Below are 18,369 nucleotides of genomic sequence, written 5' to 3'. Positions count from 1 at the left end.
TATTAATCACTAGAGCTGGGTAACATTTTTTCCATGAATAGTAGATTTGCTAAAAAATATAGTTTTGGTTGACCCGAAACTATTTGTGAATTTGACACAAATTTGCCAAGTAGTTTTGGCCACACACATGTTTTTTGAGCTGTAGGGGGGCCATCCACAAAATGAGGGAGGGAGGAGGTGGTGGTGATGGTTTCTCCCCCCTCGCTCCCCGACTGTAAGTGGGTGAGTTGTAACTTAGCAGTGACCGTATGTGTGCATGGGGATGGGAAATAATTTTGAAGATTTACCAACTGTCTTCATCCTAATGCTGCCTCTCACAGGGCCCCAAATGTGTGTTTCTGGGAGTGGGAGCAGTGTCTCCAGAGTGGCTGAAGGAGAAGCTGCTTTTAAAGAACTGAGTTTGCAGATGGAGTAGGGACAAACTTTGACATCTGTACTAGGCTGACATTTTCCTCTGGCCTCCCCAGTTGGCCCAGTGATTACTATTCTGAACAGCTGTGTGGGAGATGTAGGTTCAGTTTTTGTTATTAGACTCTCTTCTGTTCTGCCTGGACTGAGAATGGAGAGAGTTCTTTATGTTGCTTAACAGAAGTAAGAGGGCTTTGGGGATGGCAGATTGACTGGGGAATGGGATATGGCAACTTTCACGTGTGGGTCATCAGTTCAAATCTGCCCCCAAATGATAGATAACTGAAAGTTTTAAGCATCAGAGAACTGTTCACTGGCCTATAAGGAATAAAGTATTGAATTTCAGTCCACTTCTTAGCAGACACAGGTGGCCCTCAGTTGGAATTAATTTGTTTGTTTGATGCTTACTTAGTGAAACCAGCGTCTGAACTCCTCTCTCATCCTTTGAGGTACTCCCTGTGGGGTACGAGTTGCCAGGGCCTATGCTGTACCTACATTGTGAATAAACAGGCTTTCAATCTCAAGGGTTAGATGAGCACATTTCACCAAGACTTTGGTTTATAGTTTAAAAAAAAAAAGTGAGAAGCAGGAAAGTGGGGAATCTTGAAGACTCATGTGAGGACACAGAGGACATCTTAGTGGAGGATGTTTCTCCTCATAGCAAGAAAATTTAAGTAAAGCTCAGAGGAGTTAGTAACCTATTAAAGATGCTGCTCCCTTGCAGAGTGTTGGAAAAGGCACGAAGGACCAGCAGAGAAGAATTCTGAAATCCAGACTATCAAAAATAAGATGGCCATATCCCAGACATTGTGGATTCCCACTGTCCCTCATTTTAGTGGTCAATTAATTGAGCAGGATTGGGAGGTGAGGGTTCATTCCAAAAAGATCTGTAGGTGGAATGAAATAGTTCGTTCTGTTAAGTCTGTATGAAAGGCTCCTTCAGTGAATTCTGACAGAAGAGTAATTTAAAGACTGTGTAGTCAATTCCACTCTCAGAAAGTCCCACTGGTTGTCCATGTGCAAAGAAACTCAGCACTGGATAGTCTCAATAATTCTAACCCTCAGCGCTTTAGTCATCTGTAATGAGAATTTGGTTTTTGATTTTTTGATTAGCCCAGATTAGGGATGCAGGCAGGTATATTTTATAGATTTCTGAAGTTATTACAGACTTTATTTACCGCACTACAAAGGAGCATTCATTTTTGAAATTGTTGCCAGGGGTTGATGGGCAGCCTGTGTGGGTCACTAGGATTGTGGAGAAGTGGGTTTAAAGTCTGGAAAATTGGACCTGAGGCATGTTACCTTCTGTTGTACCCTGGCCACGTTAATGCAAGTGATGAAGATGGCAATCAGTGGGTATAATGTCCTCACATCTTAGAGCAGTATGTGCTTACATGGTGGATGCATTTAACACCTCTATTTTTAGCATCATTAACTGTTTTTCTTGTGCAACAGTAATTGAGGAACATTCAAATTTTGTGTAGAGGAAAATTCTCTGTTAGACACATCCTTTCTGCTGCAAAGCTCTAGACATATGTTTGAATTTGGGACAGGCTTGACTGCCAGCAAACATTTCTAATGCTCTGCTAAATTGTAGTTGGTAGCTTTTAGTCCTTTCCTGCCACAGTATCGGAGATGAGCTGACAGAGGAGTGGCTTACAATTCATTTCACTGTGTTCCAAGGCTTGAAGAGGCAACTCTTCTCAGTGGTGGCAGATGACAGAACAAGGAGCAATGGTCTCAAGTTGCGGTGGGGGAAGTCCAGGTTGGATATCAGGAAAAACTATTTCACTAGGAGGGTGGTGAAACACTGGAATGCGTTACCTAGGGACGTGGTGGAGTCTCCTTCCTTGGAGGTTTTTAAGGCCCGGCTTGACAAAGCCCTGGCTGGGATGATTTAGCTGGGAATTGGTCCTGCTTTGAGCAGGGGGTTGGACTAGATGACCTCTTGAGGTCCCTTCCAACTCTGATATTCTATGATTCTATGATTCTAACTCCTTCTTGTTCCATGAGTTCACTACTCCTGTCGTTACTGTAGAATCATAGGGTTAGAAGGGACTGCAAGGGTCATCTAGTCTAACGCCCTGCCAATCTGCAGGATTTGTTGTGTCTAAACCAGCCAAGACAGATGGCTATCCAGTCTCTTTATAAAAACCTCCAGTGAAGGAGATTCCACAACTTCCTGAGGCAGTTTATTCTATTGTTCTACTGTTCTTACAGTTAGGAAGTGTATCCTGAGATTTAATCAAAATCTGCTGTGCTGTAGTTTGACCCCATTGCCTCTTGTCCTGCTCCCTATGGCAAGAGAGAACAACTTTTCTCCATCTTTCTTATAGCGGCCTTTCAAGTATTTGAAGACAGATCTCATGTCTCCCCTTAATCTCCTCTTTTCCAAACTAAACATATCCAGTTCTTTCAGCCTTTGCTCATATGGCTTGAATTCCATCCCTCTGATCATCCTTGTCACTTGCCTCTCGATCCTTTCCAGTTTCTCTACATCCTTTCTCTCTTTACATTGGTGACCAAAATTGGACACAGTACTCCAGCTGAGGCCTAATCAGTGTTGAGTGGAGTGATACTATCACCTCCTGTGACTTGCATGCTATGCCTCTGTTGATGCAACCCAAAATTGCATTTGCTTTTTTCACAACAGCATCGCGTTGTTGACTCATGTAGTAGTAAAGGAGGTTGTGCTGCAAAGTAATTTAAGGGAGAAAACATTTTGGGTGATAAGAATGAGACTTTTAAATGTGTTTTCTTGATTAATTTCTTTAAAGACATTTTCATCGTAAGTGTGTTGTCCAGAGAGCAGGTGTTGACCAGGAGCATCCAGACTTCGCCCAAATGGGGATAGTATGCAAGTAGCCGGTTAGCCATATCTTGGCGTGCATCAAAAGGAGGAGTTCGCAGTGGTTCTTATCTTTAATGTGACAATGTGGAATCGTAGGACTGGAAGGGACCTCGAGAAGTCTTCTAGTCCAGTCCCCTGCACTCATGGCAGGACTAAGGTCATGTCTACACTAGCGAGCTTACAGCTGTACTGATGCAACTGTGCCACTGTAAGTTCGCTCGTGTAGCCACTCTGTGCCAATGGGAGAGGGCTCTCGCGTCAACATAATAAAACCACCTTGTCCCAAGCGAATCCCCCATAGGAAAGAAGGAAAACAAGAAACTCCTCCACGTCGTCACACACCTCATCAAGCGATGAGAGAAGCTCTCCTGCTAACATAATGCTATGCATGCTACCACGTATGCCGGTGAAACTTATGTCGCTTAAGGATGTGGGTTTTTTCCACACCCCTGAACAATGTAAGTTTTCTTGACATAAGCGGTAGTTCAGACATGGCCTAAGTATTATCTAGACCATCCGTGACAGGTGTTTGTCCAACCTGCTCTTAAAAATCCCCACGGATGGAGATTCCACAACCTCCCTGGGCAATTTATTCCAGTGCTAAAGCACCCTGATGGTTAGGAAGTTTTTCCTAATGTCCAATCTAAACCTCTCTTGCTGCAATTTAAGCCCATTGCTTCCTGTCCTATCCTCAGAGGTTAAGAACAAAATTTTTTCTCCCTCCTCCTTGTAACAACCTTTTATGTACTTGAAAACCGTTATCATGTCTGCCCTGCATCCCCCCTCCCCGGGCAACAAACTCAATGTTTTTCAATCTTCCCTCATCGGTCATATTTTCTAGACCTTTCATCATTTTTTGTTGTTCTTCTCTAGACTTTCTTCAATTTGTCCACATCTTTCCTGAAATGCGGTGCCCAGAACTGGACACACTACTCCAGTTGAGGCATAATCAGCACGGCATAGAGCAGAATTACTTCTCGCGTCTTGCTTACAACACTCCTGCTAATACAGCCCAGAATGATGTTTGCTTTTTTTGCAACAGTGTTACACTGTTGACTCATATTTAGCTTGTGATCCATTATGACCCCAGGTCCATTTCCACAGTACTCCTTCCTAGGCAGTCATTTCCCATTTTGTATGTGTGCAACTGATCATTCCTTCCGAAGTGGAGTACTTTGCATTTGTCCTTATTGTAGTCTGTCGAGACTCAGATGGTGTCCCTAGCCTCTGTTTGCCAGAAGCTGGGAATGGGCGACAGGGGATGGATCACTTGATGATTCCCTTTTCTGTTCATTCCCTCTTCGGCACCTGCCATTGGCCACTGTCAGAAGACAGGATACTGGGCTAGATGGACCTTTGGTCTGACCCAGTGTGGCCGTTCTTATCTTAGATCAGAACATCTCAAATCAAAATACATTTTTGCATGCTGAGACTTGTAGTCTCCACAGGCTATAATGTCTATATTCAAGATAAGAGCCATTGTAGACCTCATGGGCTGGATACATTTGTCCTTCGAGTCATACCTTGGCCACCCCTACTGTAGGGGTAATGTTAACAGCATTTTACAAACATGGACCAAAACAAAGATGAACTTCAGTGAGTGGTATTTGTGCCTTCTGCCTATGGGAACCCACTCTGCTCTAGCCTCTTGTAATGGTGACACAGACCTTCTCAGACATAGCCACATAGGTATATTACCCCTGTGTCTGACCGTCTTCTCAATATGTCCCATAATTATTGACGGATGTTTGTATAGGGAAGGCTAACCCTAACCCAATCAACGTTGAGAACAGTGAGCCAGCCTTGTGGACCTAGACCAGGTGCAGGCCTGAGGATTTACAAAGACAAAAGAACCAAAAGTGTCTGAATAGGGGAATCCTTGGGGTGACCGACAATGGTCTGTAACTGTGTGTAAGAGATGAAGAAAGAGCACAAGTTGTTATCCATTCCAGCAGGGGTATCTCACGAAAGGTGGATCCCAGCTTTCTAAACCGAACAAGCCCTGTGTGGACTAACCTTTGGATGAGAAATACCTTATTAGACAGGAAAGTCACTTGTTAATAAGTATAAGCTATAGATTTCATGTTGTACCTTTCTTTTACTTGTAACCTGGTATTTCCAAACCCTTATACTTGCATTTATTTGAATCTCTGTTTCAAACTCTGTTAAATAAAATTCAATTTGGTTTTGCTATGGACACGTCTAAGCACCTTGTGCCAAGGAGAGAGTTGAACTGAGGTGAAACCTATGAACTGGGGGGCAATGCTTCCACCGAGGCAGCGGATCCGTGTACATTGCAGGTATCCAGAAGATAAGGGACTGGGCACTCGCACGGAGCAAAGTGCGGTGTGTAAGTTCTTAGCCTGCTGAAGGAAAGAGAGGGCTCATGGAGCCCCAAACGGAGTGCCTGTGTTGCCAGCACCTGGTGTCTGGGGAGAGTTTCCCCTGGTGGGCACTGACCGGGCTCCCTCCTGCTGTAAGAAGGTGGTAGCAATTCATCCCAGATGCCTCAGGTATCCCCAAAATGTGTCTCACAGGGTCCCATGGAACCTAACCTTTGGTAGCCTAACTCCAGGAAAAATTAAAACTGTGGGGCTTGGTGGTGCAGTGGCTTAGAAAACCCTGTAGAGACTGGGTTCCAATTCTCATATGTGAAACAAGTAGAAATAAATTGGCCTGGATTATCATAGAATATCAGGGTTGGAAGGGACCTCAGGGGATATCTAGTCCAACCCCCTGCTCAAAGCAGGACCAACCCCAACTAAATCATCCCAACCAGGGCTTTGTCAAGCCTGACCTTAATTACGGTAGTCTCCAACACAAAACCACCACTGTCCCTCTGTGCCTGGAAGGCCAAGGCATAGAATTCCACAGAGTGCTGCAGACCTGTTTAAGGGCCTGGACTGGTATAACAAGGGCTTTAGCATGTGATCGAGGTACATGAGTAGAGCTATTGTCTTAATCCAACTGAAGTGAAGGTAAAATGTTCTGAAGTGCTCAAGTCCCCTTTTCAGAACCTAAGTCAATGAGACTGAAGACCTGTCTAACAGCAGTATCTGAGTTTGCACTAGGGAACCTTTTAGTATGCATCTGCAGGGTTCACATGGGCAGTTAGTGCCTGGCACGTTGGGACGTTGTGGATTTACACCCCAACTTGCCACAGAGTTAGTGTTCATGTAGTAGACATGCCCTTTGATGCCTACATGTCTAAATCCGCTTTGAAAATGGGTTGTAGTCTCCTAAATCACAGATGCTTTTGAAAATTTAACCCATAGTCCCTTCATTTCATGATCACGAAATTCATTCTCAGATTCACATGCCCTCAAAAATGAAGGGTTTCAGCATGTTCTTTGGCTTTTCTAACCTGCATGTTAGTTGAGTGACTGTGCTGGGCCAGTGGAGCTGAAGGACTGGGTTGTACTTTTTTTTTTTTTTTTTTTTTTTTTTAAGTGTTGAATTGTGCATCTCTGAAATACGCAGTTGTGTGTGAAACAGCACAAATATGTCATGGCACTTGTGTTCATTTGGTAAATGCAAATTTATACGAACACTTCGAAAAATGATATTGAAGAGTCATATTTCACTTCAAAGTCAGCCCGGACTTCCACGTGTGGTTTTCTTTTACCGCATTGTGCTGCTATTGCCAGGATGGCTATTGCCTGTCCAAAGAAAAATATTTTTAACTTCCTACTTATATTTCTTTCTAGAGAAAAGAACAGATAAATCTGCTGTATCTGGTGCTATACGCTTGCAAATCAATGTGGAAATAAAAGGCGAAGAGAAGGTGGCTCCGTATCATATTCAGTACACGTGCCTTCATGAAGTAAGTAAGCCAAAGGTTTCTAGTGCTAGGAGCTGTGCAGTCTCTGTCCTACCCCCCTGGCTTGGTAATGTTGCATGTATCCTGTGGCGTCTTCCCCAGGAACTCTCTCAGCCTGTTTCTATAAAGACCATAGTCTGTCCCGCTGTAACTATGAGCCTTTTTAAGCACATTCAGATGTGGCCAGCATTGCCTGTTTTAAGAAAGTTACTAAAGCTTTGCCCATGTACAAGGTGGGGATATCTCGTCTTGGCTGGGTTGTGAATAAATTGTTAATTGTCTTCTGAAATATTGGAGGGTAGCACTCTTGGGGGTGAAGCCCCTCTATTTATCCACTGAACAGGCAGAGTGCAGGCATTGGCAGTATGAACTTCCCCCACACTGCTGCACTGTTTTACCACTCGGGACCATTAGGGAATAGAGGATCATCCAGTGTCCATGGCTGTTCAATCCTTGGTCTCTCTTGAGGTGAGCCAAAGTGGGCCAAGTACCTCTGGGAGGTGGAAGATTAAGGATAAAGAGGTGTCAACTAAATGTAATGGGCCACCAAGCAGGTGTTAGGATCAGATCATTGCTTTTTAGTTCAGTGGCAAATCTGTTTCTCTAATTGTCTGGGGTTTTTTTCCCTTCCGACTATGCAGGGTCATTCCCTTCCTCCTTTTAAAAGATCATTTCTTTCCTTCTTTTATCCAGTGATTCTGTATATCACAGACAAAACTGAGATGCTTTGCAGCTAAAATAATTAGATCAGGAGAAATCATAGGTTAAAGCAAAAAGTCCTGTGGCTCCTAATTAGATCATGAGATTTTTCATCACTTGATTTACACACGAAGGAGGCGAATGTCCTGAAGGCTTATGTATCTGTCTGTGACGCGAGTTGAGGAACACTGAGAAATATCTGCTGAACTGAGTGTGTGTTGATCACTGTACCGCAGTAGTGGATGAAAGCCTTTCCAGTGTAACTAGATGAGGCTGAAACTTGGGATGAATAAGGATGCGTAACTGATTCTTTTCTAAGTCCCAGTCAGTGGGGATATCGTTAGAAATATCCCTTTTCCCAAAGATCGTAATGATCAGAATGTTTGGCAAATAATGAATGCCTGGGAAAGGACCGTTACATTAGTTTAAACAGTTTGTCCGTTTTAAGTCATTTTTATCTGCCCTACAGAGCCTTTTAAGTTTCAGGAGACTAATCAATTTGAGATTTTGGTGGAGCAAGAAAATACTTTCTTGCATCGTTTATGAAGCCCTTTCTTCAAGAGAACTTTCATTGCAGCCAGAGGGAATTCCCTCGGAGTAAAAGTTGCACAATTTGGCCCACTGAGGAGGGAGCTGCTTTTTCCCCCAAGGACCTTGCAACTAGTTAAATTACAAATGTAAAGTGGAGTGTTAAACCTTCGAAGGCTTTGTTCTGCACCTTGTTTAGGCAATGTCCTCGCTTGTTCTTTGTGTGGCTGTTATTAGCTGGAAACATTGGAGGGTAAAGGCTTGTGTCTGCGTAGTGAAGTTTGTTGTGCCAGAATGATTAAGGAAGCCGTAGACTCATGGTGACATGACTGGCTAGCTTTCCATCCTGAGCACCTCGGACCACGGGGATCATTGTGAGTGGTCTGTGATGTGACGGGGAAGCTGAAAAAGTCATTAAGCCACTTTTTGCACTGTTCTGTTAGGTAGTTTTACTATGAGCAGACTGCATCTGCATGGTTCAGGTGGGTGGCAGACATGCAGTTTGTGAGTCAAATATGCTTGTGAAGTTCCGTCCATTTTATTTTTATTTCTTTAGATTTATACAAAGTCGCATTAAGGCCATATCGAAAGTTGTACATACCTTTAACAATTATTTGAAACCACAGCTTGCAGTTTCCCTTACCTTCGATTCTGAGGTGTGGCCCATGGGGATGAAGACCTGTAGTTGCAGGCCACACCTTGTGATAAAGGTCTGCTCCACTTCATGCACATTGGGTTTGGTCCTGGTGGCAGGTTGTCTGTGTTGTCCTTTGTTAACTGAAGTTTAAGCACTGATGGAATAGCTAAAGCTTTATTCACTCAGAGTATGAGCGAGTTATTTATACTGGTGGGTGAAATTATAGGGATGAATTTCCAATACATCAGGTTTAATTTAGTTTGTTTCCATTTCAGAACATCTTCCACTATCTCACAGACATTCAAGGGAGCGGGGTGGTGAAGATCCCTGATGCCAAAGGAGATGATGCCTGGAAGGTGTATTTTGATGAGACAGCCCAAGAGATAGTGGATGAATTTGCAATGCGTTATGGTATAGAAACAATATACCAGGCTATGACGTAAGTTACTCTCCTTGTGCTTCTCATACTGAACCCTTGCTGTAGTTAGTTTATTTAATCTCAAAGGGAAGCGTTCTAAATATGTTGGTTACTCAATATTTTTAGGATGGCTGGCATGGCCTGTGATTTCCCATCTGACTCTGCTGGCTACTGTCCTTCAAGTTTATTGTGAGTAGGAAAGGGCTGTCATGCTCTGAGTCATTAGCTTCCTCAAAGGCTAGAAATCAGTGGGTAACGAAGGATCAGGATTGAGGGACTCAGTAAACCCACAGCTGGCTGACAGTCCTGCCCCTTGGATTTCAAATCGGAAATCAGCCATATCCAGTGTTGTTGATGTAAATAAGCAGGAACTTGATTCCCAGAGGTAAACCATTGGTGTTGTAAGACTCTGGGTCCTCCATTTATTGACCGCTGAGTTATTTAAAATGTATCATCCCTACCCCCAAATAAAAACGTCTAGTGGGGATGAGGAAGAAGGGTATTTGTGACCCAAATTTAACACCAATGCTCTTTCATGGTGATCAAAGAATCCTGTGTCAAGAACCAGAACCATCAGTTTTTAAGTAGTGGGATTTGACAAAGGCGATGACCTGGTTTGCTCTGTTTGAAACTAGACTAGTCCAATTCTTGGCTTCCTGGGGGCCTTTCCTAAACACTAAGCTCTGACTTGGTTTCCTAATGAACTCTGCTTCTTCCTGCAGACCACCAATTGTATTGCATTTGCTTTTTGTTTTCAGTGAAATATTGAATGAGGCAGATCAGCTTGAAGAAACTCACCTTTGAAGTTGAAGTTTCAGTTCTGGGGCATCCTGAAGCCCTTGAACTGAATGTATTCCACAGATAGTTCTCCATGCGGATATCTTCATTTTCTGCCAGTTGAACCATTATAACCAAAGTGGAAAGGAATTACTGAAATTAGAGCTGTGCTAGCCAGCCCCAGATGTTCTTTGCTCACATATAGCATTTATGGGTTTCACCAGTTATGCTACATCTTTAAGAACTGCTAAAAAGTCCATCCCTTCACAAACCTTAATCGCAGCTTTCTGCCGGGAATTGAGCTTTTCAGTTTTTCAGAAGAATAAAAGTAGTTTGAGATCCTTCTTTCTTCCATAAACGTATCTGTGAAAGACACAGGTAGAGAGATGGTCTGTCTGTCTGTCTATATTTTTATACAGTAGTAGTTGAGTGCCTGAACTACCAGTAGACCAGCAAGGTATCCACCATATCGAACTAATTCAATGGCATCTATTTATCTGAAACATTTGATTCTTAAATATTTTCATGTAAAGCCCTGTCAATTTACTTGGAAGGTGAGTAGCAGGGAAGCTAATGACTGTGTGTTGCCTTAGGAGGACACAGAGATTATGATCCGTTTCACGTTTAAAAGAATCTCTCTGGAATTTGTAGCAGAAGTTCTAACAAGTTTCTGACACATGGACGCTCTTCTCTTGTCATGTCTTATAATATTAGCCCTTTTTAAAGTACTGTTTTTCCTATTTATACCAGCTTTTTTTTGGTTGTTTACTTTAATCACTCCTCAAGACCAAATGCTGGTGGAATAATTTTAAGATTTCCTGTAAGAGATTTCCTTACACTTTAATGAGAGCAATTATATGAGAAAATGCAAATGAGACAACATACTTCCTGCAGGATGACAGGATTAGCCCTAAAGAATCAAAGCAGTGTCTGTACAGCACAAAGATACTGGTATGCAGAGCCTGCTGCACTCAAGGCAGGGAGTGGATTGCAGTTCCTGCTGGCACGCCACTTAGGAAGTCACTGACTATTGGAAGGAGCAGTCTGGTTTGCAGGTCTCCTTGTATCGGACATTGTCTCAGAATCACTGTATCCTGGAGCAACAGCATAATCTCCGGATAGGACTTGTTATCAATACATTGCCACATTGAGAGGCTGTTATGTCACGTTTCCAGGGCCATGCTAAAAGCATTTATTTTGCTGTTACCAGCTGGTATCTTTGCAGAAAAGCCAAGTGTTGGACAATGGAGACTTGTCAAGAAGGTGAAATTCTGGATTACAGCTACAGTCCTCATTGATGCGGTACTTTTAGCAGGGTGTTGCTAATATTAATGGGGTGGAAATAGCTGAAAGAATCAACTCTCTAGCTCTGCTTTTCCCCAAGGGCCAGAAATAACCTTGTAAACTATAGAGCACCTTTGCGTCTTCTCCATAACTGACCTTGCTTATGCTGTTGCAGGCACTTTGCATGTCTGTCCTCCAAGTACATGTGTCCAGGAGTGCCAGCTGTGATGAGCACCTTACTGGCCAATATCAATGCCTACTACGCGCACACTACTGCATCCACAAACGTGTCTGCTTCTGACCGCTTTGCAGCCTCAAACTTTGGGGTATGTTTTAGTGTTAACTGTCCTGCTATGCTACTGTTAGAGTTTTACTTGCTTGGTTTGCTTATGGCTTTCGCTGATGTTAAAGTGAATCACTAGTTCTGGTGAAGGAACATTATATCCTTGGATGGTGCAATGGGACTCTTCTCTATGAAGAATTAACACAATTGATGAGGACTTGTTCATCCTGTATCATGATTAGATATAATCAGTATAATGCATTGTGATGCTTGCGTTTCTGTGCTCCAATAACACCAGAGTACAAATGGTGTAGAAAGGAGCAAACTGTATTGAACACTGCATGGGACACTATAGATAATGTATACCGTGAGATATGATGGTTTCAGTACTTAAACTAGCAGCTTCTTTAAAAGTCTGTCTCCAAACAGCTGCTGTGCTTGATGTTTGTGTATCTCAGGTTCTACTCTCTTGTGGGGGGAACTCTATACTGATTTATTAAGACATGGATTGTGCTGTCCAGTCCCCACTGCCCTCCCATTCAGTTGTTTTCCCTGTAATATGCAGTAGAGATTGGGCTTTTTAAAGTTGTCTGAATGGGGTTTGGGACAGGTCATGCTCTGTTAGGGGAGAGAGTACATCTGACTGAAGGGGAGATGGCTTCTGTGCCGAACCAGCACCCAGCCAGAGGTTGGGCCCCAACTAAGGTAGAGATTGGAGCTCGACAAAAAATTTTAAATGCATTTTTCAAGCACTGAAACGATCCACAATTTCGGGTCGACCTTTGTGGATCATTTTGGCCAACTCCCTCCCCCCTCCCCCCCGAAAACAAACTTTGTTTTGAATTGACATTTTGTTTTGAAAATCAAGTATCAGAGGGGTAGCCATGTTAGTCTGAATCTGTAAAAAGCAACAGAGGGTCCCGTGGCACCTTTAAGACTAACAGAAGTATTGGGAGCATAAGCTTTCATGGGTAAGAACCTCACTTCTTCAGATGCAAGTATTTTGAAAATGTTTCAAATGAAATGAAATGTTGGCAGTTTTTTTGTTTGGCAAGAAAAAAACAAAAACGAAAGTCTAACTTACGAGAGCTAGGGCCCGTATCACTGGTTGGAACCTGTCTGGAAATAAGTCTCTCTTTTAAATGTGATCACTATGTACCTGCAACCATGCAGATCAATAGCTGGAATTCATACATCAGTTTCAATAAGTTTATTTGTGGTCTTGTATTCTCTCTCTACTTGAATGGTACATATGTCTCCTTTAAGTGATGAAGGGGAAATTTCCTGATCCTTCTAATGTTATACTGGAATTACTGTTGCATCAAGTTTAGGAGTAAATTCAGAGATCTGAAGCAATTATTATCTTCCCTCCAAGTTTGCACAATAGAATAAATCCGTATAGCTTCCTCCCACTCTTCTGTGATCCAGCACTCGTTCTTGGGCAGCACTCTAGTTATTGGGAGTGTTGATTAGATCTAATTTTCTGTGATGGAGCATGAGGTTATTTACTATATTTTTTTCTGACCAACAGAAAGAAAGGTTTGTTAAACTGCTGGACCAGCTGCACAATTCACTCCGTATTGACCTCTCCATGTATAGGGTAAGTGCCTATAAATGGTGTATTTTCAGGCTCTCTTGTGTAGAGCATGGATTTTCTCCAGTGAATCTCCCTATTTTGGGCATTTTTGTGACATATGGAATCTGTCACCCACTAATTCTTCAGATACACAATTAAACCATTCCCTTTCTTGCATGTTCGCCACCTCAAGACCTTTGATCAGCACTTGGAAATAGTCTGAGGGTTGAGAACTGTGCTGACCTTTGCTACTCTCCCAACATACTGTCAGAATAAACTAGTCCCTTTGAGTTAAATATCAGCAGTAACCTCAAGTAGGCTTTGAAGGACATACAGAGCAGCTCTTATTTTGTAGGTGTCACAACCTGGCCCAGTCTCTATTGGGAGTAGACCCAGCAACTTGGTCCTATGTGCTTCCAAACATAAGTTTAGCAAAGGGATTTCTTAATTACAGTCAATTTACTCTTAAAAGCACTAAAGTTAAAGATCTTTGAAAAATAACAAAATTCCCAAGATGCACCCATCCCTGTTAGCCTGATCTCATCCCGTCTGTGAGTCTGAGGTCTTGTCAGCATTTCAGACTAAGCAGATTCCCTCCTGCCTTCTCTGTCTCCAACCACCACTTTGTGTAGGTGGCAATGAATGGCCACCCTTTTAATACAGTCTCTCTCTCTCTCCTTTTGCCATGTGCTCAGCTGAAAAGCTTGTCTCTTCCTGCCAGCCTCTGTGTAGAAAATCCATTGTTCCCTGGAGTTTGGCCAGAAGTTGAGATAATCAAAATTGTTGGCCCTAGATTGCTCTATGATTGCTTCTGCATGATAGTCCCTGAACAAGGTGTCAACCACCTTTCCTGGGCAGAGTAGCCATTCGGGATATATCAGAATAGATTTGCCTTGGGCAAGGGCTACTCATGTTCAGCACAACCAGAAAATGGACGTTACTCTGAAACCTGCCATTTTCTATTGTAACAGCCGTGTTAGTCTGTATCCGCAAAAAGAAGAACAGGAGTACTTGTGGCACCTTAGAGACTAACAAATTGCTCTAATAAATTTGTTAGTCTCTAAGGTGCCACAAGTACTCCTGTTCTTCTTTTTTTAATAGAAAATGGAGTTCACAATTCAATACAGAAATGTCTCATTCTGTCATACTCTGCACTTAGCAGGGGAGGATACTGAGACTGAAATATACACAATCTATTATAATTTGGGATGAATATTCAGCCAAATCTTAATTGGTGCAGCATTTCTGACTTCACTATTCAACATATAGCATGTCTTTGTGGCTAATCTGCATTTGTTGTGTGTGTACATGGTGGGGAAGGCTGGAAGGGCGTCTACAACCAACGTTGTTTAAAAAAAGATCTTTTAAAAAAGCCTGTCTCTCTACCTCCCAGAAAAGCTGATTTCCAGTAATGTCCTGTGGTGCTTGGGGGTTGAATTGTAGTCTTTGTGTTCTGAGTGGAGAGAAATCTTTTGACAGCCCCCTGCATGCACACAAGATGCATTCTAATTCTGTTAGAAGTACCACTGGGAAGCATATAATTATAAATAGTAGAATGATACTCTTTATGATTGGGAGGGAAAAGTTAATCCTTGGATGAGATGTTAGTTCATTCTGCCAAAAATAGTAGTATAGTGTGAGCGCTGTGGTAAAATGTAATTAGATCTAATTTGTAATGTCGAGAGTTGATTGCATAAATGGATTCCTGATTGATTTTTCTTACAGAACAGCTGATGTTTTTTCAAGAATAGCTCTGACATAAGTCATCCTCTGACAATTAGGTGTTTTGGAGCATGTTATGTTGGCATGTATGTTATTTAATACAAGCCAGTTATTGCTTGCTGTTTGTCTAACTCTTGCTTACTAGCTTACGTAAGGCAGAAGAAAATGAGTCTAGTTTTGAGTGTGTCCTGTTTAAAAATCTTTGCCAGATGTTTTGAGCCATGAGTACCTCTTCAGTTCACAACACTGACCCAATGATTGTAACTAAATTTTGTCTTGTAGAAATTTTTGTTACTGGTGAGTCCTCCAAGCACAGGGGAGGACATGCACATGTTAGCTTGAAAAGGGGGTTGTCTTCATAGGTTTATTCTTCTTAGCTGTTTATGCAGATCACGTTGAATCCTACCAACTTAAATTAGCTACTTTGAATTAATACCTGAGTGCCCCAGCTAGTGCCAGGAGATGGCAGATAGGATCTCTCTGCAACTCCTCTGTTGTAATTATTTTGACAATCAATGCAGATATCAATAAGGTGTCTGGATGAGGTTGACTTTGTAGCAAAACCAATGAATGCATTATAAAGGATATTTCCGTCCACTCTTCTGTTGCAACTGCATCCCACCCGCCCTCTCAAGCATGTTCAGGGCTCGTCTACACGAACCTCAGTTCATGGCAAACTGGAGTATAAATCTACTCCACATTACTCTGCCGCACACTGAGTCCATGGGGACCCTGCTGCCACGCATGTAGAGTTGTTCTTTAAGTGCTGGTCCCTGTTTGAACTCCACTGTGGGGTGCAGGTGCTCTCTAGGCATCTGAGACCAGAAGATTTTTGCTATTAGTGTCCTCTAGTCTGTGCCTGTGCAGTTCTCCATGTGCTGTACACCAGGGGTATAAAGTAGCAGTGTGGACTGACCACCTTTCCGATTTCCTTCTACTACCTATGGTGTGTTGGAAAGCTCCAGTGTCCAGCAAACTTGCTACCTTCCTAATTACCTGAAAATAGTTATAGAATAGTTTATAGATTAGTAGTTGAGTTAGTATAGTTAGTGGGACTCTTCTCTCTCTCTCTCTCCCTCCCCCCACCCTCCTGTCTGTACTCTTTGAGGTGATTATTATGCCCAGTGTAATGGGATGTTCACCCCACATTACCCTAGAGGGGGGTTGGTGGGGCTGAGAAGGGACCAGTTAACCAGATGGGCTACAGCTGTGGGGAAATAGGTGGCTTAAGTAACCCCTGAATGAAGAAAGAGCCATCTGAGAAGGAACAGGCGGGGCTAGGATAAAGCCACGAATTTGGCAGCAGAAAAGGGCTGCAGTGAGGGATCCGGCAGCCCACTCTCTGGACATTAGAGAGGGAAGGAAGGAAACGGGGGGGAGAGGCAGTCTTCCTCACTGTCCTGATGGTGGTACTTCCCCAGTGGCTGTTAGGGGAGCCTGGGCCTGCCCTCTTCTCTGGGTTCCAACTCAGTGACCTTCTAATCAGTGGTCAAGCTCTGCACCATCTTACACCTTGCTGCAGTTTCCCTAAGCCTTTTCCTACATCCCCTCCCTTTAGGTTTCCTTCCTTCCCTCTTTAATGTCCAGAGGGTGGCTGCATGCTCCTTCACTGCAGCTCTTTTCTACTGCCAACGTCCGGGCTTTATAATCCAGCCTACTCCTGCTTGTTCAGTTAGGGCTGGCTTTCATGCCACGTGCAGCCAGGTACCCTAATTGGCCCCTTCGGGCCCCATTAACCCTTTTAGGGCCTGTGTGGGGTACACACTGCATCACATCCAGTATCCTGGGCTTCAAAAACTGTGCCTGATGCCCCAGATCATTCCTGGTCAGTGACAACCTTGTCTGGTGCCTCTGTTGCCTTGGAGAGGCCCATGTCCCCTTCAAGTGCTCAATCTGCAACTCCTTCCCTCCTGGAACCCCCGAGGCACATGAGTACCGACTGTGGGGCTTCTTCATGGAAGAGCAACGAGGTCCCACTCATATCCCAGCCTGGGAGAATTCCTTACAGCGGGCAGACCCCTGTACATTTGGAGAAGGAGTTGCGGAGTGCTCCACCAGCCTGCGTACCCTCGACTATCAACAGTGGCAGGAGTAAGTCGTCGTCCTCTTCTAAACAGAAGCACGAGGAAAGTCCTCTCATAAGAAGGAGGATAAATTCACATGAGAACCATCATCTAAGAGAACCACCTCCTGTACACACAAGTCGTCTAGGACTTCATATTACAGTACTGCAGCAATGTTTTCAGAGTACGGCACTGAAATCCCAGCTCCGAAGAGCAAGTCCATTCCAAAACCACCGTGTGCTGCTCCGCTGGTACCATCTATGGAACCTCTGAAACAGACATTGCATCCAGCACCAATGGCACCATGGCACTCCGGTAGGGAGTCCTCAGTACTGAGAATTCCAACCAAATTGACTCTTAACGGTGCAGACAGAGACCAGCTTTTGTTCCCCCCCTTCAGGGGACAAATTTACCACCCAGGAAGTCCTCCTTGTCCTGCAAGATGCTGAATCACCCCTCCTTTCGGGTGCCGTTACCTCTGCAGACATCTTGACCCTGTCTTTTCACAAGTGGCTACAAGGAGGTCTTTCTTCCCAGACCTTCTCCCAATCAGGGTACTACTAAATCAACACTACCACCTGTTATTATGGACACCCATTCCCTGATACCATCAACTAGCAGAGAGGTGGCCAAGCAGCTGAATCTATCAGCACCACCCATGGAACAAGATCCTACCTTCCGATTTTGATGGCATGGATGTGGGTGAGAGAATGCCACCTCCCACAATAACACACAATCTCAGTCCAGACATGGTATCAAGAGTCTCATGGGCTCCATAAAAATCGTATAGAATGGATTATCCTCCATATGAACTTAAGTACCCCATGCCTTGGGATTGGGATGCACCCCAACCACCATGTAACCAATCCCATTGGTCCTACTGGGGTCCATATACGTGTTGCTCTGAATCAGTTTATTCTAGATGAGACTTGCAGCATTACTCTCCTCAGATAGAGGAAGCAGACTCCTCATAAAATGATAGAAGAGAAGTATCCAGAGACACCTCCAGAACTGTTGGGTCAGTCAGGATTCTCGTTATCGTCCCTAGATGAGGCAATTACACCTACCTCCTCTTCACCTTCTGATGACATCAAGCAATATTAAGACCTACTGAAGAGGGTTGCAGAGATGCTCCAAATCCCTTTAGAGGAAGTCATATCGGTCACGGCATGGGACCCAGCAAAATCGCATTGCCTATTAATGAAGCAGTCTTGGAACCAGCAAAGGTGGTGTGACACACATCAACCCACGTATGCTCCACCCTTAGATGGGCAGAGAAAAAATACTTAGTTACAGGCAAAGG

The 18,369-nt window shown here is 43.6% G+C and overlaps 1 protein-coding gene across 13 annotated transcripts in view; it reads left to right on the top strand.

The window, feature by feature from the left end:
* UNC13B (unc-13 homolog B) overlaps positions 1-18,369 on the top strand; it is a 378,814-nt gene that overhangs the window by 265,430 nt on the left and 95,015 nt on the right. For all 13 annotated transcript variants that reach the window (XM_065598630.1, XM_065598632.1, XM_065598633.1 and 10 more), the window contains 4 exons: positions 6,967-7,082; positions 9,219-9,382; positions 11,598-11,748; positions 13,237-13,305. In XM_065598630.1, the coding sequence (XP_065454702.1) occupies positions 6,967-7,082; positions 9,219-9,382; positions 11,598-11,748; positions 13,237-13,305 (500 nt within the window). The remainder of the gene's footprint in view (positions 1-6,966; positions 7,083-9,218; positions 9,383-11,597; positions 11,749-13,236; positions 13,306-18,369) is intronic.

This window comes from Chrysemys picta, chromosome 6 (assembly GCF_011386835.1).
Source record: "Chrysemys picta bellii isolate R12L10 chromosome 6, ASM1138683v2, whole genome shotgun sequence".
Lineage (NCBI taxonomy): Eukaryota > Metazoa > Chordata > Testudines > Emydidae > Chrysemys > Chrysemys picta.
The sequence above is the reverse complement of the archived record's forward strand: the minus strand, read 5'-3'. Positions and strand labels throughout refer to the sequence as shown.